General features: G+C 39.4%; 1 protein-coding gene across 1 annotated transcript in view; it reads left to right on the top strand.

Annotated features, from left to right (window-relative positions):
- The window catches only part of LOC103813070 (protein tyrosine phosphatase receptor type N2), a 104,571-nt gene extending 84,946 nt beyond the window's left edge, over positions 1–19,625 (top strand). The window contains exons 12-13 of the mRNA XM_050970455.1: positions 13,152–13,225; positions 17,915–19,625. Coding sequence (XP_050826412.1) covers positions 13,152–13,225; positions 17,915–17,986 — 146 coding nt within the window. The 3' untranslated portion in view covers positions 17,987–19,625. The remainder of the gene's footprint in view (positions 1–13,151; positions 13,226–17,914) is intronic.
- Positions 19,626–20,154: the final 529 nt, after the last annotated feature.

Here is a 20,154-nt window from a genome sequence, read left to right as displayed (position 1 = left end):
GGATTTTGTGTTTGACATCTGCCACATCAATTTGACGGCCCCAACCTCTCTGAGGAAGGGAATTTTGAGGAATGAAAATTTAAAGAAGCAAGGCATCTCAGCTCAGGGCACTTGCAGGACAGTAAAAGTTGGTAACGAGGGCACAAATGCTCCCATGGTGTTCTTGGGGGGTTAATTGAGCTGGTAGAAGGATGAGCAGGAGCTCATAGGGGCACTGGGACAGATTTGCTATTGGGGGAGGTTCTTAGTGAATTTCACTGTCTTTGGTGCAGTAAATGCAATGAATGCATCTGTGCACTTATTCCCAACATCCACATGAAATAATCTGAGATACTGGAATAGGCAGAGAGCAGCAGTGTCTATCCTGTGCTAGCATTCCTTTGTCATATGAGCTGGAAGGTTCAATGCAAAGTAGGTCCTTATGTTTCATTGTTCCAATAATAAATGTAGCTATTTATCATGTAGTTTATTACTATAATTCGTTTTTCTTCCTAGCTTCATGTGCTGTTGCCTTGAAAGTTTGGATGAGTTGATCCTTGAGGTCCCATTCCAACCTGGTGTTCTGTGATTCTGTGAAATGCAGAGACTGTGATCCTATATCCATCAAGGCAATAAGAAAAATGAAACAGTGTTGAATCTGACCTTACAGTAACATATTTTAATACTATATAACAAGTTTCAACTATGGTACCTATTTAACTATGATAACTATTTGTACATGGGTGTTAAAATTTTAAGACAGTTAGCAAATCACCTCTCATTTCAATGACAGCCATCTTAGGACAAGCTTTAATTTTGAGTTAAAAGCTGAGAAGTGATTTCATTCAGCCCATGTGCATTTCATGATTTAAATAAATACAGAAAATGATAATGGATTGTTTTTGTAGATAACAATGCTTGCTGGATTTTTCATAGGGACTGTTTCTCTGAGGCTGATTTCTGCTGAGAATTTCAATATCCCTGATGTATTTACAAGTTTTATCCTTTGTTACTAGGGAAGATAAGATGATTTAGATTTAGTCTACTTGATATTTCTTCCTCACCTCAAACTCACAGTACTGCTGAGCTGATCAGATTTTTTTTCTTTTTGTGTGATCTAGAGAAAAGTTGAGAATTTTCTCATTTCATGTCTTTCCCGCAGGCTTATTGTAGTGACTAAAAGTGTGATATATTGCAAGACATTTTTATTGAGTGTTTTTGGCACACAAACACACACACACACACACACACACACAAAAAAAAAAAAAAAAAAAAAAAAAAAAAGATTATGAGTCTTCCCACTTTCATTTTTCTGAACTGTGAGGCTTGGATAGTGTAGATAATAGTTTGATTTTTAGATATTCATCCAGCCAGCAGCTGCTTAGGGTTTGCTGACCATCCATTTTCTTGTGTTTGAACTAGCTGAAACGAGATGAGTCAAAGGGAAGGCGAATATGAATTTTAAAATCCTTTTAAAGTATTGATTTCCAAATTCTAAAACCCGGCAAAAAAAGATTTGATTTAGCAAAGCCGAACCAACGGTTTATTCTCTTGCATTCAAAAGCTTGGATTATAATTGATGAGCACACACACTCTGGCCAGGGCTGGCTGTGGAGGTTATCTCCCCAAGTCCTTTCCTTGCCCCTGCTACCCTATTGTCTGAGGGTCTTGTGAGTCAGCTCCTGAGCAGATGCAGTTTATACCGTGACATTTTAAGGCAAAACAAAAGATTCCTTAATTCGCCTTCTGACTCATCGTGATCAAATGATTTGGGCTAATCTGAACCCTTGCTGAGGTTTTGCTTATCTGCTGTTTGGATTTAACAATCATAATGAAGTTGTGGGGTTAGCTCCTCTCTGAAAGGATTTTATGAAAGGAAATGCTTGCCCCTACTCGTGTTAAAATGGATTCAATCTGCTTATTTTTGAGTCCTTATGCAAAGTCTGAGGAAATTCTATTGTTCTGTTGTTCTGATACAAGTCTAGAGCTGACTATTTCTGACATGCTTTTGGTGAAAGAGGGAATATTTCCTCAGCCCAGCATCAAGCTTCTCCCATGAAAACAAAATTTAACATACTGCTTTCCTTCAGAGATTGACAGAATATATAGTGTAAATGGGAGATTTCTTTTTTCCTTTTTTTTTAAGGTAATAATGGTTAGAGGGTCAAAAAGTGGGATTAGAAATAGGTGGTATTCTGGAAAAAAATTTACAGCAGAAAAATCCAGGACTTAAAAATACAATTGTTTTCAGGGTCTAAGTTTGAATTAATTACATGGCTGGTCTTTGAGATTTCGGTAAGACAGATTATTATCTCTAGGAACACAGAAGAAAAAATACAGAGCCAAAAAACTGGGGTTTGTTTTGTTTACTGTTGTGCTGTCCACAAGACTGCATCAATTCTCAGCAGCAGTAATGCCAGCCATGGAAATGTGAAATGCTGCAGTTTCAATTTCCAAAGGAAGTTGCTCGTGTCCATGTAAACATATCGTATGTTATAAGGCTGGTTTTTCCAATGAGCTGCACTTATGTATTGTAACTTTTATGTAATGAGTTACCCTGGAAACACAATTAGGCAAATAGTGCTCGTTCTTGCAGCCTTTCCCAGCAGATAATTAATCACTATGAGAGCTGGGCCCCCAGCTACATGCACAAGTGTATAGGGAATGTATAGGATAGTTTTTCATGGTCCAGCCTGAGGTGCTCAGCAAACTCTTACTATTTAGAAAAAGCTGTTTAAAATCGTGTTTATTTCCTTTGAAAAACACATTTGGGCATCTGATGCTTTAAAGCTTTTTGCATGTTATTGCCTGTATGGAGTCATCGATTCGTAGTTCATAAAAGGAAGATTGAAATGTGGCATGTTCTGCAATCTTCTGTTCTGAAATGAATTAGTGACCATGGGGAAGGTGTTCTTGGTTGATGCTTCCCACTGTATGTTGTATGGTCTGCATTTTTAGGTGGTTTCCTTTACAGAATATAAGGCTTTCAAGCAAAAAGCAAACATGATATTGATACAATATCATATATTTCTTTAGCTTTTTTTTTTTCACTATATATATATAATTTATTGGTCAGGGGATTACCCTAAAAGAGCCATATTTCCTGAGTTACTTGCTATTCTGAGGATTTTATTGGAAACTACTTGGGAGTAGGAAAGTATGGTAGAAAGCAATCCTAATTATCCAGGGTTAGGGGCAAATGAATTGTGAAGAAAGACTGATCAGGCATGGGCTATTCCCTGGGAGAGGGAGCACGAAGGGGGGTCCCCATAGAGTGCTGGAAGACCCTGAAAGAAATGTATTGATGTCAGTAAGCAGCTTGAGATAGTGACTAATTTGAAAACAAGAGGTCATTGACTGAAACTAAGGAGGAGACAAGTAGATAAGGAATTTGTGCGGCGTTTTTCCCACCATGGGTAGGTTAGGATATGGAAAGTGAAAAAGCTGGGTCATAGAAGTACTGTGCTGCTGCTTTGAAAGCAGCTGGGCACATGTTTGGGAAAGGAAGTTTATATGCAGACAGTAAAACCATTTATTTTTCAGTAGCTAATCTCATGCAGTGGAGGAGTGTTCAGTTGACCAGTGGTGGTCTTCTGGCTGTAAAGGGTACAGTTTGGTGGCTAAAGTGTAGTTATTGCACAGTTTCTAGAGCTGGACCCGTTTAGTCACTTTTAAGGATAAACTCTGTTTAAAGAGTGAATCCATAACAGTTGCATCTTTTATTCAGGTCACTCCATGTACTGTCTTGTGAGAGCTTTACCACCTACGTGCAACATAAAATGAAACAAATGTAAAATGTAGATCTTACAATTTAATAGATTTATGTAGGCGAGCTACTTCTGTGTCTCCTGGAAAGAAAATGCCTATTTTCCAAAGGGGACTTCAAGATTTTTTTAAGGCCAAGTGAGACATGTTTTCATAAATGTCATTTTTGCAATAAGCATCTTAACTTTGTTCGTGTTTGATTCATCACGTGGAGATCAAATGCCTCTCAGGTAATGTACCAAGAGTTTATGGAAGAGATACTAAAGGCAGAAAATTGTGTAAAACTCCATGGGAGCTGATCCTGGAGAACCTCTATTAGCAGGAAGTAACAGCACATTCACAATACTTGCTCTGTATGTGCTTTGTGTATATGTGTGTGCCTGCACATGCACATGTAAGTTGAATTTAGATGCATGTACTGGTATTTTCTACAGTGACAATAGGTGATTATGGGATATTTTACCCCATATGGAATAAAACTCATTAGCATCCATTTCTATAGCAGTTCTTATGTAGTAATTTAGGCATATTCATTTTACTTTTAACTTCTGGAGAGGGTGGAGGAAATCTAATTGTAAAAGAGAAATAATTCCTATCGTGTATAGAGTGTGATGTGACAATTCTCACACACAGTGGAAGTGAGGAAGGATTGGTCCTCGAATTAGCATCCATTTGCATTCAGTTACAGTGAGTGGTTTCTGCATGTTTTTTTCTGCGTTGACAAAGGATATTAACTTAAAAACTGACATGTCAGCAGTGAATTTCTATCCCTGCAAGGCTGTTAAAAATCAGTGTAAAACTTAGAAGCATTATTTTTCTGTATAATTTTTTTAAATATTACATTGTGCCTATGTCTTCCATCTGCAGTGTCACCTTCCTTTGGATTGTGTACTGATAAAGCCATATTACATTTGTACATTTATTACATGCAGTCTTAAAGTATTAATACAAACTGTGTAAACAGTAACACATTATGTAATGCAGATATGTAATGGATACTCTGTGTGTGCATGACTGTCACAATAATTTTAATTACCTCACTTTTATTACTTTAAACATTCCCTTCTCCACTTACATGCTTGCTTTGCCTATTTGGTACTTCTGTTGAAGTTGGTTTTGTTTGGTTTTCTTTTTAATAACGGTAATGAAATTTTAATTTGGGTTGTTAGGTGCATAGAAGCACAAACGTATTTTGTCTGAAATTACAGACAGTTCACTGACTCGGGCGTAGGCTTGGTCCATCCCTACCTACACACACATGCACACAGATTTTGTTCATCTCTGACAGTGAATAAGCTTATAATGAAAATGCCAACCCGAATACATTAATCTTTTTTGTTATCTTTAAAAGTGTACCCCTCACTAGGATTTTACTGATGCTTTTCTCTTTCCATGAAAATTGTCAAATGATCCTCCTGGCCAAGAGCAGAGCTACAGCAGTACAGAACTACAGCAGTACAGACATCTGGACAGCTACAAATGAAAATTGCTTTTATTTTTGTAGTTTCTAGCTGATGGTCAGGTCTCTTTTTTATCTCTAATACTTACAAGCATTTTTTATTTAGTGTGCACTTAGACAATGCAAGTTGAAGGAAGGAAATACTGTTGTTTCTTTGCAGCAGAGCACTATACAAACAGCAGTACTCATAGGACACCTTTTTCACTTCCATGGCCTTCACTACACTGTACTGCTGGTTTGTCTTTTCATTGTGGTTCCATGTTGCCTTTCCTCTGTCATTTCTCTCAAAATCACCAATGTGGAGGTAAGGGAAATAGGGAAGGCTACAGACAGAAAGCACAGATCTCAAACACCGTAAGCTTTAGCAGATTCTGGCATTTGTGAGGCCAGAAGTGAAGAGCAGAAACTCAGCTCTTTCCAGCCCAGGTTCATTCCAGCTAACTTTAGGCACATAAAACATCCAGTGTTAAGCATCTCACCTAACCTAGTTGTCTGGGTCTCCTCTGTCATGAAGGAGAACGATACACACCTCTGGAGGATAATTCTCAGGCAAATGAATTGCCCATCAGAGCTTACCCTCTCTCTCTTAGCTGTTGAGAGAGGAGATGACTAACTCCAATTCCAACTTCAAGGATGGCTGGAGTAGATGAGATGAGGTTGGGCCTTTGAGACTGAGCTAGTTAGTAAATATTACCGGTTTGCTATTAAAACTAATGGTCAGTGAAGAAGTGGTGTTACACTCCCCCTAGTTATGACCCTTTTCTCTTTAATCAGATTGAGTTTGCCCCTCATATGGTGTGATTAAATGTTTTGCTGCAACATTAAGTACTCAATGGGGCAAACACTTGCTGGGGCAGCTACATGAGCCTTCCTTTAGAAGCTCTCAGTGGGAAGCTGGAGGCATGTAGGGCTTTAGGAGATTTGCAAATCTACAGCATATCTGTGCTATGTCCAGCTACATTAGACATTGGAAACAGCATGGCTGTGACAGTGTAGTAGTCCATGAGTGCTGATTTACCCTCCTAACTCCCCAGAGAGCCCACTTCTGTCTCTATGCACTATGGCAGACAGAAGTGTAGATGGGTGTGTTTGTGTATTAGGCTCCTGACAGACCCAGAACTATTTACTGTCTATCCTTTGGTCACCATCCTTCACTATCCCCTTGCTGTGGCAAAGCTGAATGCAGAAAAGGGCCAGAAAATGCAGAGCCAAAGAAAGCCTCTTTGTCAAGGGGAGGAAAGAAAGGCAGCGTAAAGCCACTGCGCGTCTGCTCCGACCGTGACGCGCCACTTTTAGACATGAGTCATGCAGCCATCACCCAAACATGACAAACACTTGTGTTCTTCCTAAACACAGGCACACTGTGATGAGACAGCTTAGCTGGCACACTGTGTTGTTTCCCCTTATTTTCTTTCTCGAGTGTATTTCTGCTGTTTCACGTTATTACAAGTGCATCTCCCCCAGCACTCCCGGCTGCCTGGGAATACTGAGCCGTGCAGGATCCGAGGCTAAAGGCTGTGATCAGCAGCATCCTGCAACACTAATTGGCTCTTTTTCAGCTTCTAGCAGCAACAGCATAAAGAAGTGTAGCAGGGATTGTTCCTTCAAGATTTTAACAAGCTAGTTTTTAATCTTAGCTAACAAGTCCCTTTGCCCTTCAAGGCCTAATTCAAAATCTATACAATATAATAAATATAAAAAGATGCATTAGGCAGGTAATAGCTGACTAGAATGGAGCTGAATACTTTCTGCTACAAAAAAAAAGGTGTTTGACAGGTCATTTCTGCATTGCTCTTAGTACTCCATTTTTTTCTGTTGGGATAAATGCTTATTCCCACACTGATCACCATAATTTCCTGAAGGAGAAGTGGTAAAGGTGCTAATAACCCCCCTTTACAGCTGCTCAGTACAACTCCTAGCTCATATATTCAGTATTGTGATCATTTTATGGTCAAGGAGAACAGAAAGAGAGCTGAAAGGTGCAAAAGGTATTGGGAAAAAAAAAAAAAAAAAAGAGGATCTATTTAGGTCTTCACCTCTCTAGTGTCCAAGTACCTTATAATCATTAATGGATTTGCTTTCATAACAACTCATTAGGTAGGGAAAAAAAGGGTTCATTTTATAAATGATGGTGTGAAACATAGGGTGAATTTAATGATTTAGCCCAAGTGGCTGAATCATTTAGCAGGAAGTCAAAATCTCAGTCTGCAAGAGAGCTGAAATCTATCTAAACATAGCCCCCTAATGACCAAGCCAGCCTTTAGGAATCACAGTAACAAATTTATAGCCATTCTGCAGAGTTATAGTCATATCTTTTTGAGGCATATCTGGAAGTTTTTCCCAACTAGAAAAATCCTTTTTAATTTAATATTTATGAGCAAAATGTATTTGTGAAACATTCACAAAGAAAATTCCTCAGTTTGGGTTATTTAAAAGGAAACCCCCCACAAATAAGTGCTTTGATGAAGTATTTAAACATCATTTTATTTTTATAAATACACAGGAAATTCAGAGCATCTAGAATCTAAAATATTCCTTTTAAGACAGAGCTTTAATATAAAATTCTATCAGCCTCACAGAATCTACACTGAACTTTTCATTAGTACTGAATAAAATAGAACATTTGAATTTGCTTTCAGTGTATGTTGAAGCCTGTTACATAAAAATCTCAAAATTACCTTAATTAAGCTAAAATTTCTCATGCATTTATGTAAAAATGGTGATTGTTCTTATAACTGAAAAAAAAACAACCCAGCACATTTTCAGATGCACAAACTCTGTAGTTTGCTGAACCTGAAAAAAAACTTTTTTATGACATTCCTTCATTTTTTTCTTCCCAGCTGATACATTTAAAGATGTTACTCCCCTTGACAAACATTGTCATATTGCTGTGCCATCACAGTGACAGCAATACTGCTACAATGTGGAAGGGACCATCCTCCACAGAGTGTTTCTCATGTGTCTTGTACATAGCAAAATAGGACCCCTGCCATGTCTAGGGGAATGAGAAGAGAGGGAAGCTTTCATTATTATAGTCATAAAACTAACATTAGGTAATTCAGGGTGATTTTAAATATTGGGAGCTGCTGGTCACCTCATGGAGCCTATTGCAGCAGAATTGGGCTGGGTGGTTATTTATTGCAGGAGAAAAGGGGAATTTACCCATGTTTTTATGACATGCTGGATACTCCACTTACACAACTGTCTAAGGGCAAACACTTTAACCCCTTGAGATCTGCTAATCAGGAGCACCAGCTGTTAAGTGCCAGCATGCATCCAGCATTCATGCCTGAGGGGAGAGAAAGGCTTGCAAAGGATATGACCCTAAACTTCAGAAACCTCTTCTCTCCTTGGGGGCAAAATATCATTCAGCTTGCATCTTCTCCTGTTTTCCTTTAGTTTATCCAGTTAATGTTCCTGATGTGGGTTGCTGTGCACTCACTGTGAATGCTTCAAGCCTTAAGGAAGATGATGGTTAATTACTGAAGTTAAAATCTGGCTTGCACTGGTGTGGAAGTGCTTTCAGAGGTATTTACTCAGCCAGCTCACTGAGCTGCTAGGGGCAGGGGAAGGCTGGCAGTATCTGGCTCACAGTGAATTACTGCAAATGTATGTTCTGTTTAAAAAACAATAGCACATTGCACAGTCATTTTTCCCCATGCTGTTGGTACAATATTACCTCAGTCTCACACTAAGTTACGTTTGTATGTTCATTTAAAAGAAGCAACGAAATCCATCATAAAAAAACCTGTCACAAACACAACCCAGATTTATTCCCTGCAAAGTAAAATACAGGCAAAAGGTGAATAGGCAGCATTTATTGTTTAAATGCTTCTTCTTCTATCCCTCTCTTTAGCTTCTGAATCCAGTGGCAGACACATATATACTGGTGGGAAGGAAAGATAGAAAATACTGTATTTTTGACATATTTTGTTTTCTTTTCCAAATGTCACTTGCTCTCCAGCCTAGTATTTTTAACCCTTCCTGTGGATTATTTGTTGTATGACAATAAATTCACATCTGCATCTATTACTGGACTTAATAGTTTAGAAGCCTAAGCAAAACACTTTGAATAATTGGATATCATTGGAATCAGTGGATCAAGCTCTTTTGCTCTAAACCACTGCATCAAATATAGTTTGTGTGGGCTTTCCAGATAAACAATGTTTCAAATACCTTAGCAGTGTGTGGATATTTTGCAGCCTCTCAATAAGAGCACGATTTGACCCTAATGTCCTTAGATGCAATATTCCTCTTTCCCGATGTCATGTAGCATATGCTGTATTTTTTTGTCACCTGAACTGGCTCAAAAGCATAAATAAATTGTTATTGGGTACTGTAGAATGTAATGCCATATTGTTATACTCCCAGATGAAAGAGGAAGCCTCAGCAGGGCAAAGAAAGTGTTAAATTTGTGTCAGATTTCAGTAAAATAATTCCAAAGAGAGTTGAAAGTTCATGCTGCGCTTATACAGTGAGCTCTTCTCACCTGTGAAGGCAGGTTGGGTTCAGACTTCCCTTTGTGCCTTGAAAATTTCTTTCTTTGTCTGTGTCTGTCACCAAAAAACTTTTTACAGACTATTGCACATGCCAGTGGTAGTGAGCTGAATTTACATAACCCAGCAGCAGAGTATCCTAAGCTTGAATAGAAAAAAGCCCTCATCACAAAATGAGATTTAATGGAGGACTAGCAGTATATATTTAAACACATTTGTTTTAGCCACAATAAGGGAATAGATGAAGAACATGGGGAGGCAGAGGAGAAAGAGAGGTTTACTCATGCAGAGAGAGAACAAGTCATGCTGGCTTTTTCCTATGCCATTGATTTCATCTCTTGTCCTGTGAATTTTCTTGTTCCAAGGTGTTTTTCTTCTGAAACAGTGTCCTGTCTTTGCAGCCCTAAGTTTCATTGATCATTCTCCCCAGGCACTTCCATATTTCCCATCACCACAGTATCCAAGGCATTCAGAGGTGGGAAAAAGGGTGTAGCAAACCAATCCCTGTCTCTGCTTTGGATTGCCTCTAATCCAATGGCATCTCAACAAGACACTTGATTTGCTCTGCTTTTCCTTAAAATTACCTGTGGCTGAGGACATCTGAAATGCTTTTGGGTGTCCTGCTGGTCACAACACACGGGCTAGGGACACTAGTGAGTAAAAACTGATGTTTTAGGGACTTTATTGACAAAACACTGCAGAACAAGCTTGCCATTAAGCACACCAGCCCACTAGAACTGTTCTTATGTTCCAGTGCATGCTTATGCTTTGGTGTTTTGCTAAATCAGGATTTTTTAATCAAGTGTTGTTCATACTATTAGTCATGTCATTCCCTTAATGATGATAAAAAAGCAAACATCAGTTCACTAGTAAATGCTGCAGTCTGCATCACAGAAATTGAGGAATTAACTCTTTCAAAGGTAACCTCAGCAGTCTGGCCATTAAAGAGTGTAACAATGTCTTGTCATAAATCTTTTCTCTTTTTGTTCTGAGGTTATTTTCAATTAAAGATCATCCCTCAGTGGTGGGGGGACAGAGATGTTACAGTCATGGGTACTTGAACCTGCCAGCTGCAGTGGGAGGATCTCTGGGTTCATCCTTGCAGCATGCACCTGGGAAGCTCAGAACTGTGCATAGCCTTGTCCAGGGATAGCAGTGTCTTAAATATTTCTCATATCCTAATTTCTGAAAGGAGAATTCCTCTTTCTTTAAACCAAGATGCTGCTGGAACTTTTTGTTTCCTGGAAACCAAATGAGGCTACAAGTGAGGCTGTAAAGCATGTGCAGCACTCACATAGCTCTGCTTCTATCCACAGCTGTGGGGAACAGGAAAATCCCATGAAATTGCACATGTGTGTGAGAGAGTAAACACTGAAGAGTGCTACTGTGTTTTACCAGTGTTAGGGTTTGTGAAGAGGGTTCCTTTAGTGATGCTTTCCAGATGAACTGACACTGCAAAACCTGCAGTAGATTTAAGGTATAATTACTGTCAGTGTTATCAGACTTTACAGTGTATGTAAGTATTGCTTTGCTCAGTTGTAAGGAGATTTGGGGTTTTCTAATTTTCAAATAAAACTTCTTATTTTTTTTCAAAGCTCATCCCTGTAAATCCTGGGGAGAGGAGCAAAAGGCATGCAATGCCCCAACCCATGGTAATTAGCAAAACTGTAAGATACCATTTCTAAGCTGTCACTATTATATTTACTGAAAGCATTCATTCAATTTCTGATGCAGCTGAAGAACATATTTTCATTTATTTGAAGAACATATTCCAAATAAATTATTTTTGTAGAGTTGATGCTATTTTTAAATATAATTTCATATTTTTTATCAAGGAAACCAAATGAAATCATTCTCTATTCATTGCTTTTCTGAATTTTTTAAAAGATGGTGCTGAGCTATAAAGCTGAGTTGGGTAAATGAGGAGGTGCATGATGTTTGTATTGATATGAGCCCAACTAGAGGTAGACAAGCCCTTAAATTACAAGAGTTGTAGGAAGAGTGGTAAGTATTGGGTCCAACTCTCCAAATCCAGTTCTGGGAACTACACAAGTGTGTTCTAGATGTGTACAGGTTACATTGCAGCAGCAGTGCTCCACATGGTGCATGGCCCACAAGTTGGCCACCTCTGTGAATATTTGGGGATATTTAAATGCCTCCAGAAGGAAGTCCCAAATTGGCAGAGGGTGGCTCAGGAAATTTGTAGGACCAGGCAACTGGAAGCAGTTGACAAGTCTTCTTCAGAGCACACCACTGAGTATCCCTGAAAACAGAGCACATTCCAGAGTTGTGGCCAATCCCTGCCCTTGATAAACCATCCAGTGACAAAAGTGAATGTACAAAAAAGGAGACCTGAGGTCAACAAATTTCCAGGCTCCTGTAGCTATGGGCCCACATCAGCCCTAGGAGAATGAACAGCTGCACGGGGCAGCAGGGATGGGGTGGTTTCACTTGCATTAGGGTGACCTTCTGCCCATCTGCCTGGTGCTTGGGTACCATGAGATGTTTTTGCAAGATGCAGAAGGGAGCAGATGCAAGAAAGCCAAATTCTGCATGTGAATTTTTCACCTCAAAGGATTTCCAGCCAGGCTTCTATTCTTGAAGCTCATACAGGAAGGACCAAAATCCTGATTCCCCCTCAATCCCTTCCTAAAACATCAGATTAGACACTTAAGGAAAATCAGAAGGGTGGTCTTGAAATATCAGTCACTGGAAGAAATTGAGGAGGAAATCAGCATCTCCCTGTCCCCTTCTAATCTTCGTGATTATAAGAAAGGGAAGAGGCTCAAGGACTTGCTTTGATCTCCATCTATTGCAAGAAAGCTCCTCCATGTGTGTGGGGCAGGGAGCCAGTCCCAGCCAGGCTGAGCCTGTTTCACCTCCCTGGTGCTACCCATGGCTACAGGGCAGCTGTGTCCAGACCCCCAGAGTGGAACCTAAAGAAAATGCCATGGACTGGCCAGGTGAGACAGTGGCCACGCAGCAAGGTGGTCTGACAGGTCCTGAACTAGGAAGCCACAGACAGGTTTTCTGGATGTCAGCTGCAGGTGACAAAAGGTCACCTAAATCTTGTTTTTACAGCATTAATCTTTGTGTGGTTCAGGCCCTTAATTCAGTGCATACTCTTAGAAGTGACAAAGGGGGTGCTCGGTGGCATTGCCATGACAGACCCTCAGGTTCCACAAAATATATTCTGCCCTGGTGCAGAGACATTTTTAAGAATTTGTTTTTCTCTGGCTTCTCTTGAATTAATGTTAGTAAAAGGTGCCCCAACCTCTTATTTTTCTATATGAAGACAAAAATTGCAGCTGCCTGCCAAGTCTGCTGAGAGATGGATGTAATAATTTTCAATTGGACTGTTAGCCCAAAGGGAACCCGATAGCAAGAGATTGACAGATGCAGCATGGATTATCTTGTGCTCTGAACTCAGCCCAATTTGTGGTTTGTTGCAGGTGCTAAAGAGATTGATATTGCTGCTACCCTGGAGCACTTGAGGGACCAGAGACCAGGCATGGTCCAGACAAAGGTACTGTCAATAAATCCACTGGGATTTTAAATACATTAAAGGTCTTTCACAGTAGTTGTTTTCATGACAGAAGAGAAAGGGTATGACCTAATTTAACACAGGTCGCTTGCTGATTACTCTGTTTGGCTCCCTACCAACTGAGGTTTATTTATGCTGAAGATTTATCTAGGTTACTTTCTTTGGTGTTTACTGTTCTTTCTTGTACCATCTCCAGCATCTATCTTGATTACCATATATGAACGGCAATCAAGACAACAATCTATAGCCTGCTAAAGAAAATGTGCATTTGAAAGAATGTTCTTGCTTTCATCCTGAACTATGGATTATTTTCTTAGAGTATCTGTGCTTAACTGTGCATGTAATATTTTTTTTTAAAGCTTCTACTCATTAAAGAGAATGTAACTGCTGCATTTGATATTTTTTTCTGAAAAAAAAAAAAAAGAACTCAGAAGTTTTGAATTAAAGGAAATAAAGTTTTGCAGGGAATCAAGTAATTTTTAGCATCTTTGAATGGAGGAGTTTGCAGCAGCCTTTATGGATGTAACATGGCAACTATATTTTTACACTTTGGTGAGATGAATGCCTTACTCTCAAATTCCTGTCAGTTGTAATAGTTTTGACATTTTTCTACAATGTAAAACTTTAAACATAGTAGCTGATGGTGCAATACTAGTGTCTAAAATTAGAAATGAAACTTTCTGTTATTAAAAATTCCAGTGATGTATGGAATGATATTGTGGTATATGTGCTGCCAGTTAAGAGCTGCAAATATGACAATAAAAAAACCTCTTTCATGGTATGAAGGTGAAATAAATCTGTTTATGGCCTCATAAAATATCAAATGATAGTTACAGTTCCAGACTGAGTAACAAGAGCAATGTGACAGCACTGTGTCTTGGCCAGGCTGGAACTGATAGGAAATTCTGCAGAGTTTAGGGAGTTGAAATTGCTGAGGGGCAAAGGTGAAATAAATTTGTGTTGCAGAAATCATTGGTTCATAATTTTTCCTGAATCTCTTCCCAATTATGTTATTTCCCACTAATTCTAGGGGAAGATACTGCTGAAGAACAGCTTGGGGAATGTTAATTATTATTTACCAATTAAGTAAATGCCTGAACAATAAAGATGAGCCAGTCAAAACTAACTAATCTTTATCTGCAAGGAAGACATAGAAGTGCACAAGTCTTTCTTCTGCTTTGATTGTTCCAACTGGAACAAAAGGCAAATAGCACACAGTATCCAATGTCATATGTATTTACTCTGAGGTAAGATGCAAATCCTGGACTACTCTGCAAATGCATTCAAAATATGTAGCAGCCCTGTGGCAACATAGAGCTCAGATTCCAGTTTCCTTTTCAGGGCAGAGAAATTATGGCTTGTTGCCTTCAAGAGAAGAAAAAACATCGCTCCAGAAGCAAAGAATGAGCTTGTGTGAACAACTTCTCCTACTTAGCTCAGCAATACTTACCTGAGTTCCATGAAAATCTCCCTCAAGACATGGTTTTTCCCTCCAAACATTTGTCTGGAAGAGCTTCAGAAAACAAATATAGCCTGTGTTTTCATCCAGGATGAAAAATTTTCTCAGGATATTGCTTATCTCTCCTCTTGCTCCTTCTTCCATCATTGTCATTTTCTCAAAACCACCCAAATCACTTATTCAAGCTAATGTCTTGCAAATTATAAATATCTGGTTACATGCTAGCAATGCATGATCCCCAGAGAATTTTTCTGATGGATTTAAACAAACCCCTGTGCTTTCCCAGCTGAATACAAATGAGGAATATTAGACTCTTGGAGTAATTTAAAACGATGGATTAAAAGTCAGGTTAGAAATGCCAATTACAGAATATCCCTAGGCAAAATAAACACCAACTTCCTTCAGCAATGTTATTTTGTTTCCAGCAGGCAGCGCTCCACCTTTCCAATAGGCATGGGAAAGATTTGTTTGCAGCATTTTGTCTTCTGGAAAGGATCTTTAATTCAGAAGCACTGTCTATAATAAATTGTAATGAAATTATCATAAGGATATTCTGCATTTCTGAGAAGCATAATAGAGGGTTTGTGGGTTTGTTGATTTTTTTTTTCAGGGGAATTGTAAAATAGAATTGATATGTCACATATGAGAGGAAAAAGTAATGAAGGAGGAAGTGTATTCTCTGTGATGGGAAAAAGATATATTTCTTATTTTTCCTGTCTCCTATTACCTCTCACAATCTATAATAGTAGATACTGTGTTATATATGCTACATGAACTCACTTTGTTTTCCTGGGATTTTTTTTTATCTGTAGACTTAATGAAACATAACCATAGTTATTTTTTATTAAGTATATTCTATTTTTAGAATAGTATTTTTAGAATATACTTTTTATTAAATATATTCTATTTATTAAGTATATTCTTGTCACCTCTGCATTATAGGTGAACTGACACCACAGAATGTCTGTCCAGCTCTGTTTTCTAGGCAAAGCTAGATGTTAAAATTCATCTCCAGGCAGTCTTGTATATGCAAATAGAATATGTGAATGGCAGTGTAACTGTACAAAGTAACAAACTGATCTTCTTTAAAAATTACTGACATTAATTTGCTCTAACTGCAGTTGTCCTCATGGAAAAGTGTGGAATGTGTGGGAAGGCTTTTCCTGGGAGGGTGGTGATGCACATCAGTGGAAGCTGCACTCCCTGCCTTTCACCTGGGTGTGTTATGCAGAAGGATGGAGAGGGCAGAGCTCAGCTGGCCATCCCTGACAAGCCATGTCCCCACACATCTCATGTCTGCTCTCCTGTCCCTTTACTGCAGTCAGTTCTGAGCTCTGGCTGTGCAGATTACACTCTGTGAATTGTTTTGCCTCGGTCATTAAGGTCCCACTGCCTGTTGCTCAGTCCCTGGGTGAGGCAGACACTCTTCCTCAAGCTTTTTGAGCTGCTACAAGCACCCAGTTTGGTTCAGCCCCAGAATGGCCCATATGTGCCCTCTCTGACCCTGCTGCTCTCCAGCTTCTTTCTCACACTCATTGTGCTCCAGTTAAAATGCAAGTGATGCTCCTGGATGGCCCCCAGCATTCCCAGTGTTTCCTTTAATTGCAGAGAGCTAAGACAGTGCAGGGAGCCTTAGGCAGTCATGCACACCATTTTCAGTGCCTACTGAGGATGAGTCCTACTCTTTAGGGTGAATTGATGTCTGATTAAAAGCTGTTGGCTGCAGTCCAGCAAGTGTACATGGATGCCACTTTGACAGCACCAAGCAGACAGCAAAATTCTTGAATGGCAATGTCGCTGAGAAATTATTCTGCGTTTTGTTCTGCTTTTTCTGCTCTGGCACTGTGCCCATCATTGCTTCTCTGAAGTATCTCCACATGGGAGCTGGCTGCAGTTGGGTAAGACGAGGCAAAGACTGGCACTGGATTGCAGGAATCAAGAGTCAGCTGCTTTTCTGACCTATGAGTTGGACATCTGTAGTTTGTTCTTTCACCCTTCCTGTACATTTCTGCAGTAAAATGAAACACTGTGGAAAATTAATGTCATTGGTTCAGTGATCACTTTTGGGGGTGGCTGTGTTCTTTAACCATCCCACACAGCCCCTGCCAGCAACAACTGAGATGCCAGAGATACAGACCTCCAGTTTTGTAATGGGAGACACAGACAATATCCCAGCAGTGATCTTGGGATGCTTTGCAGGGTGCATCTCAAGCCTGCATCCTCAGAGTCAACTCCTCATCAGCTCTTGACCCCAGCTGGCTTAAACCTCTGGAGTCCTTCCAGAAAATTCAGGAATTTCTCCACAGTCCTTATCTGGTGTCTTTGATTTGCCTATATTTTGAGAGAACTTTCCACTGGAAAGTTTCAAACTCCAAATCAGCCAGTCAGCTATTCAGTAAGCAACATTACTGAGAAAAAAATCACTTGCTTGGGAAATATAACACCTGTTAACCCTGAGGATTAAAAACTGCTTTGTCCTTCTGTAGGACTACACAGTTCAGGAGTGTGCTAGGGTTGCACTTAGAAGAAGTAGCCATTCATGGCTGTGTCCTTCACAGCTCTGCCAACCCAGCACAGAAGCTGGTAAATCATTTTGGTGTTGAGGTTACAGTAAATTAATAGCAGAGAAAAGCCTTCCCAAGTATTTCTTATGCAGGAGTGGTCTTAACAAAATTCAGTAATTTGTGAGTGTGGAAAGGACATTAAAAAGAGAGGTTTAAAAAGATCAATGACAGGTAAGCCTAAAACCAGATACTGTTCTATATAATAGATATCAGGGGAGGAGATATTTATTTTAGATTCTTTTAACTAGAAACAGTTCTGAGAAAAGCCAAAGTCTCTGCTTTACAGCTTCTCACTTACTTCATATTTCAATAATGAATTGAGTTCCCATCTCTGTGTCAGAAGGAAATGGCTGGTGATCAGCTACTCCCCAACCCTTCTGACCATGCAATGGCAATATATCATCATGTCCCAGTAGCTTGGGTTCTGCTCCTAACATTTTTCTCCATTAAAATGACTCCGGCTTCGAGATGCTGTCAAACATGTTATATGACATCAATAATCCAAGAACATTTTGTTCCTTCCCATTGCAGTGTACAGTTCATCCTGCATATTCACATTTTTAACAAATCAGCTGCAGAGCAGAGCACCAGGCTTTCTGGGAAGTGTTTTGTTTTATTATTCAGGGTGTGCGTTTGTTCTCTCCGCAGGAGCAGTTTGAGTTTGCTCTGACAGCGGTGGCAGAGGAAGTGAATGCAATACTCAAGGCCCTTCCCCAGTGAGCAGCTCAGTCTCCTGAAGGTTCCTGCAGAATTCATCCCTCGTTTTCCTCATCCTCAGTCCCTGTGAATGTTCTTGGAAACCGTGACCTGACCTTAACTGTGTATCTTCTGTTGTAACCACATAGTGATAGGGTCCTTACAAACTGCTTTAGCTGGTAAAAGTTCAACAGTTAAAATGTGTATTCTGTTTTTTTGGGGTTTAAACAAATTTTTAAAAGTACATCAAAGCCTCGGATTAAGTGACAGAACAATCCATCTAATTCCTCCTACATTCTTGAAGCCCTGAATGTCACCCTTTGAAAGCACACATTCATGTTCTTAATAGCAAATATACAATATTGTGGGTAATTAGTGCAGTCAATATAGTCTCAGAAAACAGTGTTCTGTTATATTTTGTAATTTCTCAAAGGCTGAATAAGAGTGGGGGCCTAAAGAGGATGGTGATTGTTCCCATACAGTGCCAAGCTGGAGCATGAAGCAGTGCTGTGGGTGTGAGCAAACACAGGTCCAGGCTCTGGCAAGGAGAGCTTGCACCTTCTCATGCCAGGCTTTGGCAAGCAAATGTTTTCTTAACTGTTGTTTACTTTTCAGCTTTGTGCCATGAGAGGAAGAAAGTCTGAACTGAGTAAAAGAGGCTTGCATGGTTGTTGCAACTGGGGAGAAAACATGTTGGTCACATTTATGGAAAGCCAGGGGATAATGAGCACAACTCTGACCATGTACCTGGCACTGACAGCACAGAAAAGAAGAGCATAGGCTCCCCTCAAGTGATGAGAAAGGTCCTGTCAGCAGTCAGGTAATTGTCTGGAGCTGTTATGGAAAGAGATTGTTGGTTTTATGGGATTACTGAGGAAGAAAATGGGATTCTCCCCTTTATATCTTTGCATTTCCCTCTGTAAAGCTCTGCTGTGCCATCCTTTTTAGCCAGGAAAGTGTATTTCTGTAAAAGCCTGGCTGAAGAAGAAATCTCCAATCTGCATTTTATTACTCTCATCGAGTTTGTCTGATCCAGGCATTTGTTGCAGCTCTCTGCAGAGGCTTTGCTCACTCCTTGTTCTGCAGGACACCTATTTGAACTGAGCATGAAGGGGTAAAGCAGCACAAAGATTGAATTTCAGAGATTCATGTGTTCTCAAAAGCCTAATGCCTACTGTTGCAAAGTAATGCTAAAATATGTCTGTAGATGGTTTGGATATGCAATCTTGCTTCTGTGATTTCACAGGTTCAGTTGTGGCACTCTTTTAAAGGAATTTACATTATTGATAGAAAGTACTTTGATACGTTTGAATGAAGGGCCTGAGAGTAAAATTACTGAAGGTACCTAAGTGATCTAGGCTATTAATTTCATTTTCAAAAGTGAATACTTGGATGCTTTTTCATCTGCTATCCTACATCTCCGTGACATAAGAATCTGGGGTGCTTTTTTCCCAAAATCTTATGAGTATTGTGTGCTTGAAACCATATTAGGCTAATTGTTTAACTTCAACACTGGAAAATATATCATTGAATTTAATTTGGGAAGGGGAGCTTTCATAAACTTCTAATCAGTGAAATGTTAAAAATACCAGTATCGTACAGTTTTGCTGGCACAGAGGTGATGAGCATCAATCAAAATCAACCATGTTGCAATTTTGTATTGTAGGTGTGGATATTGGTGATTTCTTCTTTTTAGCAATTAAAGAGTTCCTTAAAGGAAAAAAAAAAAAAAAAAAAAAAAGCAGAAGGCTTGTTACTTTTTGCCATACATTTTTGTATGCTTTACTTGATATATGCTGTTGCTTAATTTGTGCATCCCATTACTACAGCAGTGCAGAGCAGTTACTGCAGATGCCATCATCCTCTTAAGTACACATACTGTACATTAAGCCACATGTTTATTTTATGGCCTAAGCATTTTAGAGCTTTCCTAGCAATAACTAAAAAAACTAATGGAGTATAAATGAGAAAATTGCCTTTTTCATTTGATAATTTAGGTTTACCGGGATTCTTTTATTACTTTAGCTGACACAAAATTTCAGATCAGGGCAGATGAGATCAGTTTGAGCTGTATCAGCAAGTGTTTGAAGTAGATTTACTGTGAGCCACATACTGCAGCTTTCTGAAAATACAGGTGTATGCAAACCAACTGTCCAAAGAATCAAAACTGGGGTATCCCAAGCCAAGCCCTC

The sequence above is a fragment of the Serinus canaria genome, chromosome 2, assembly GCF_022539315.1.
Source record: "Serinus canaria isolate serCan28SL12 chromosome 2, serCan2020, whole genome shotgun sequence".
Lineage (NCBI taxonomy): Eukaryota > Metazoa > Chordata > Aves > Passeriformes > Fringillidae > Serinus > Serinus canaria.
Note: the sequence above shows the minus strand (reverse complement) of the source record. Positions and strands in the feature narration are given on the sequence as shown.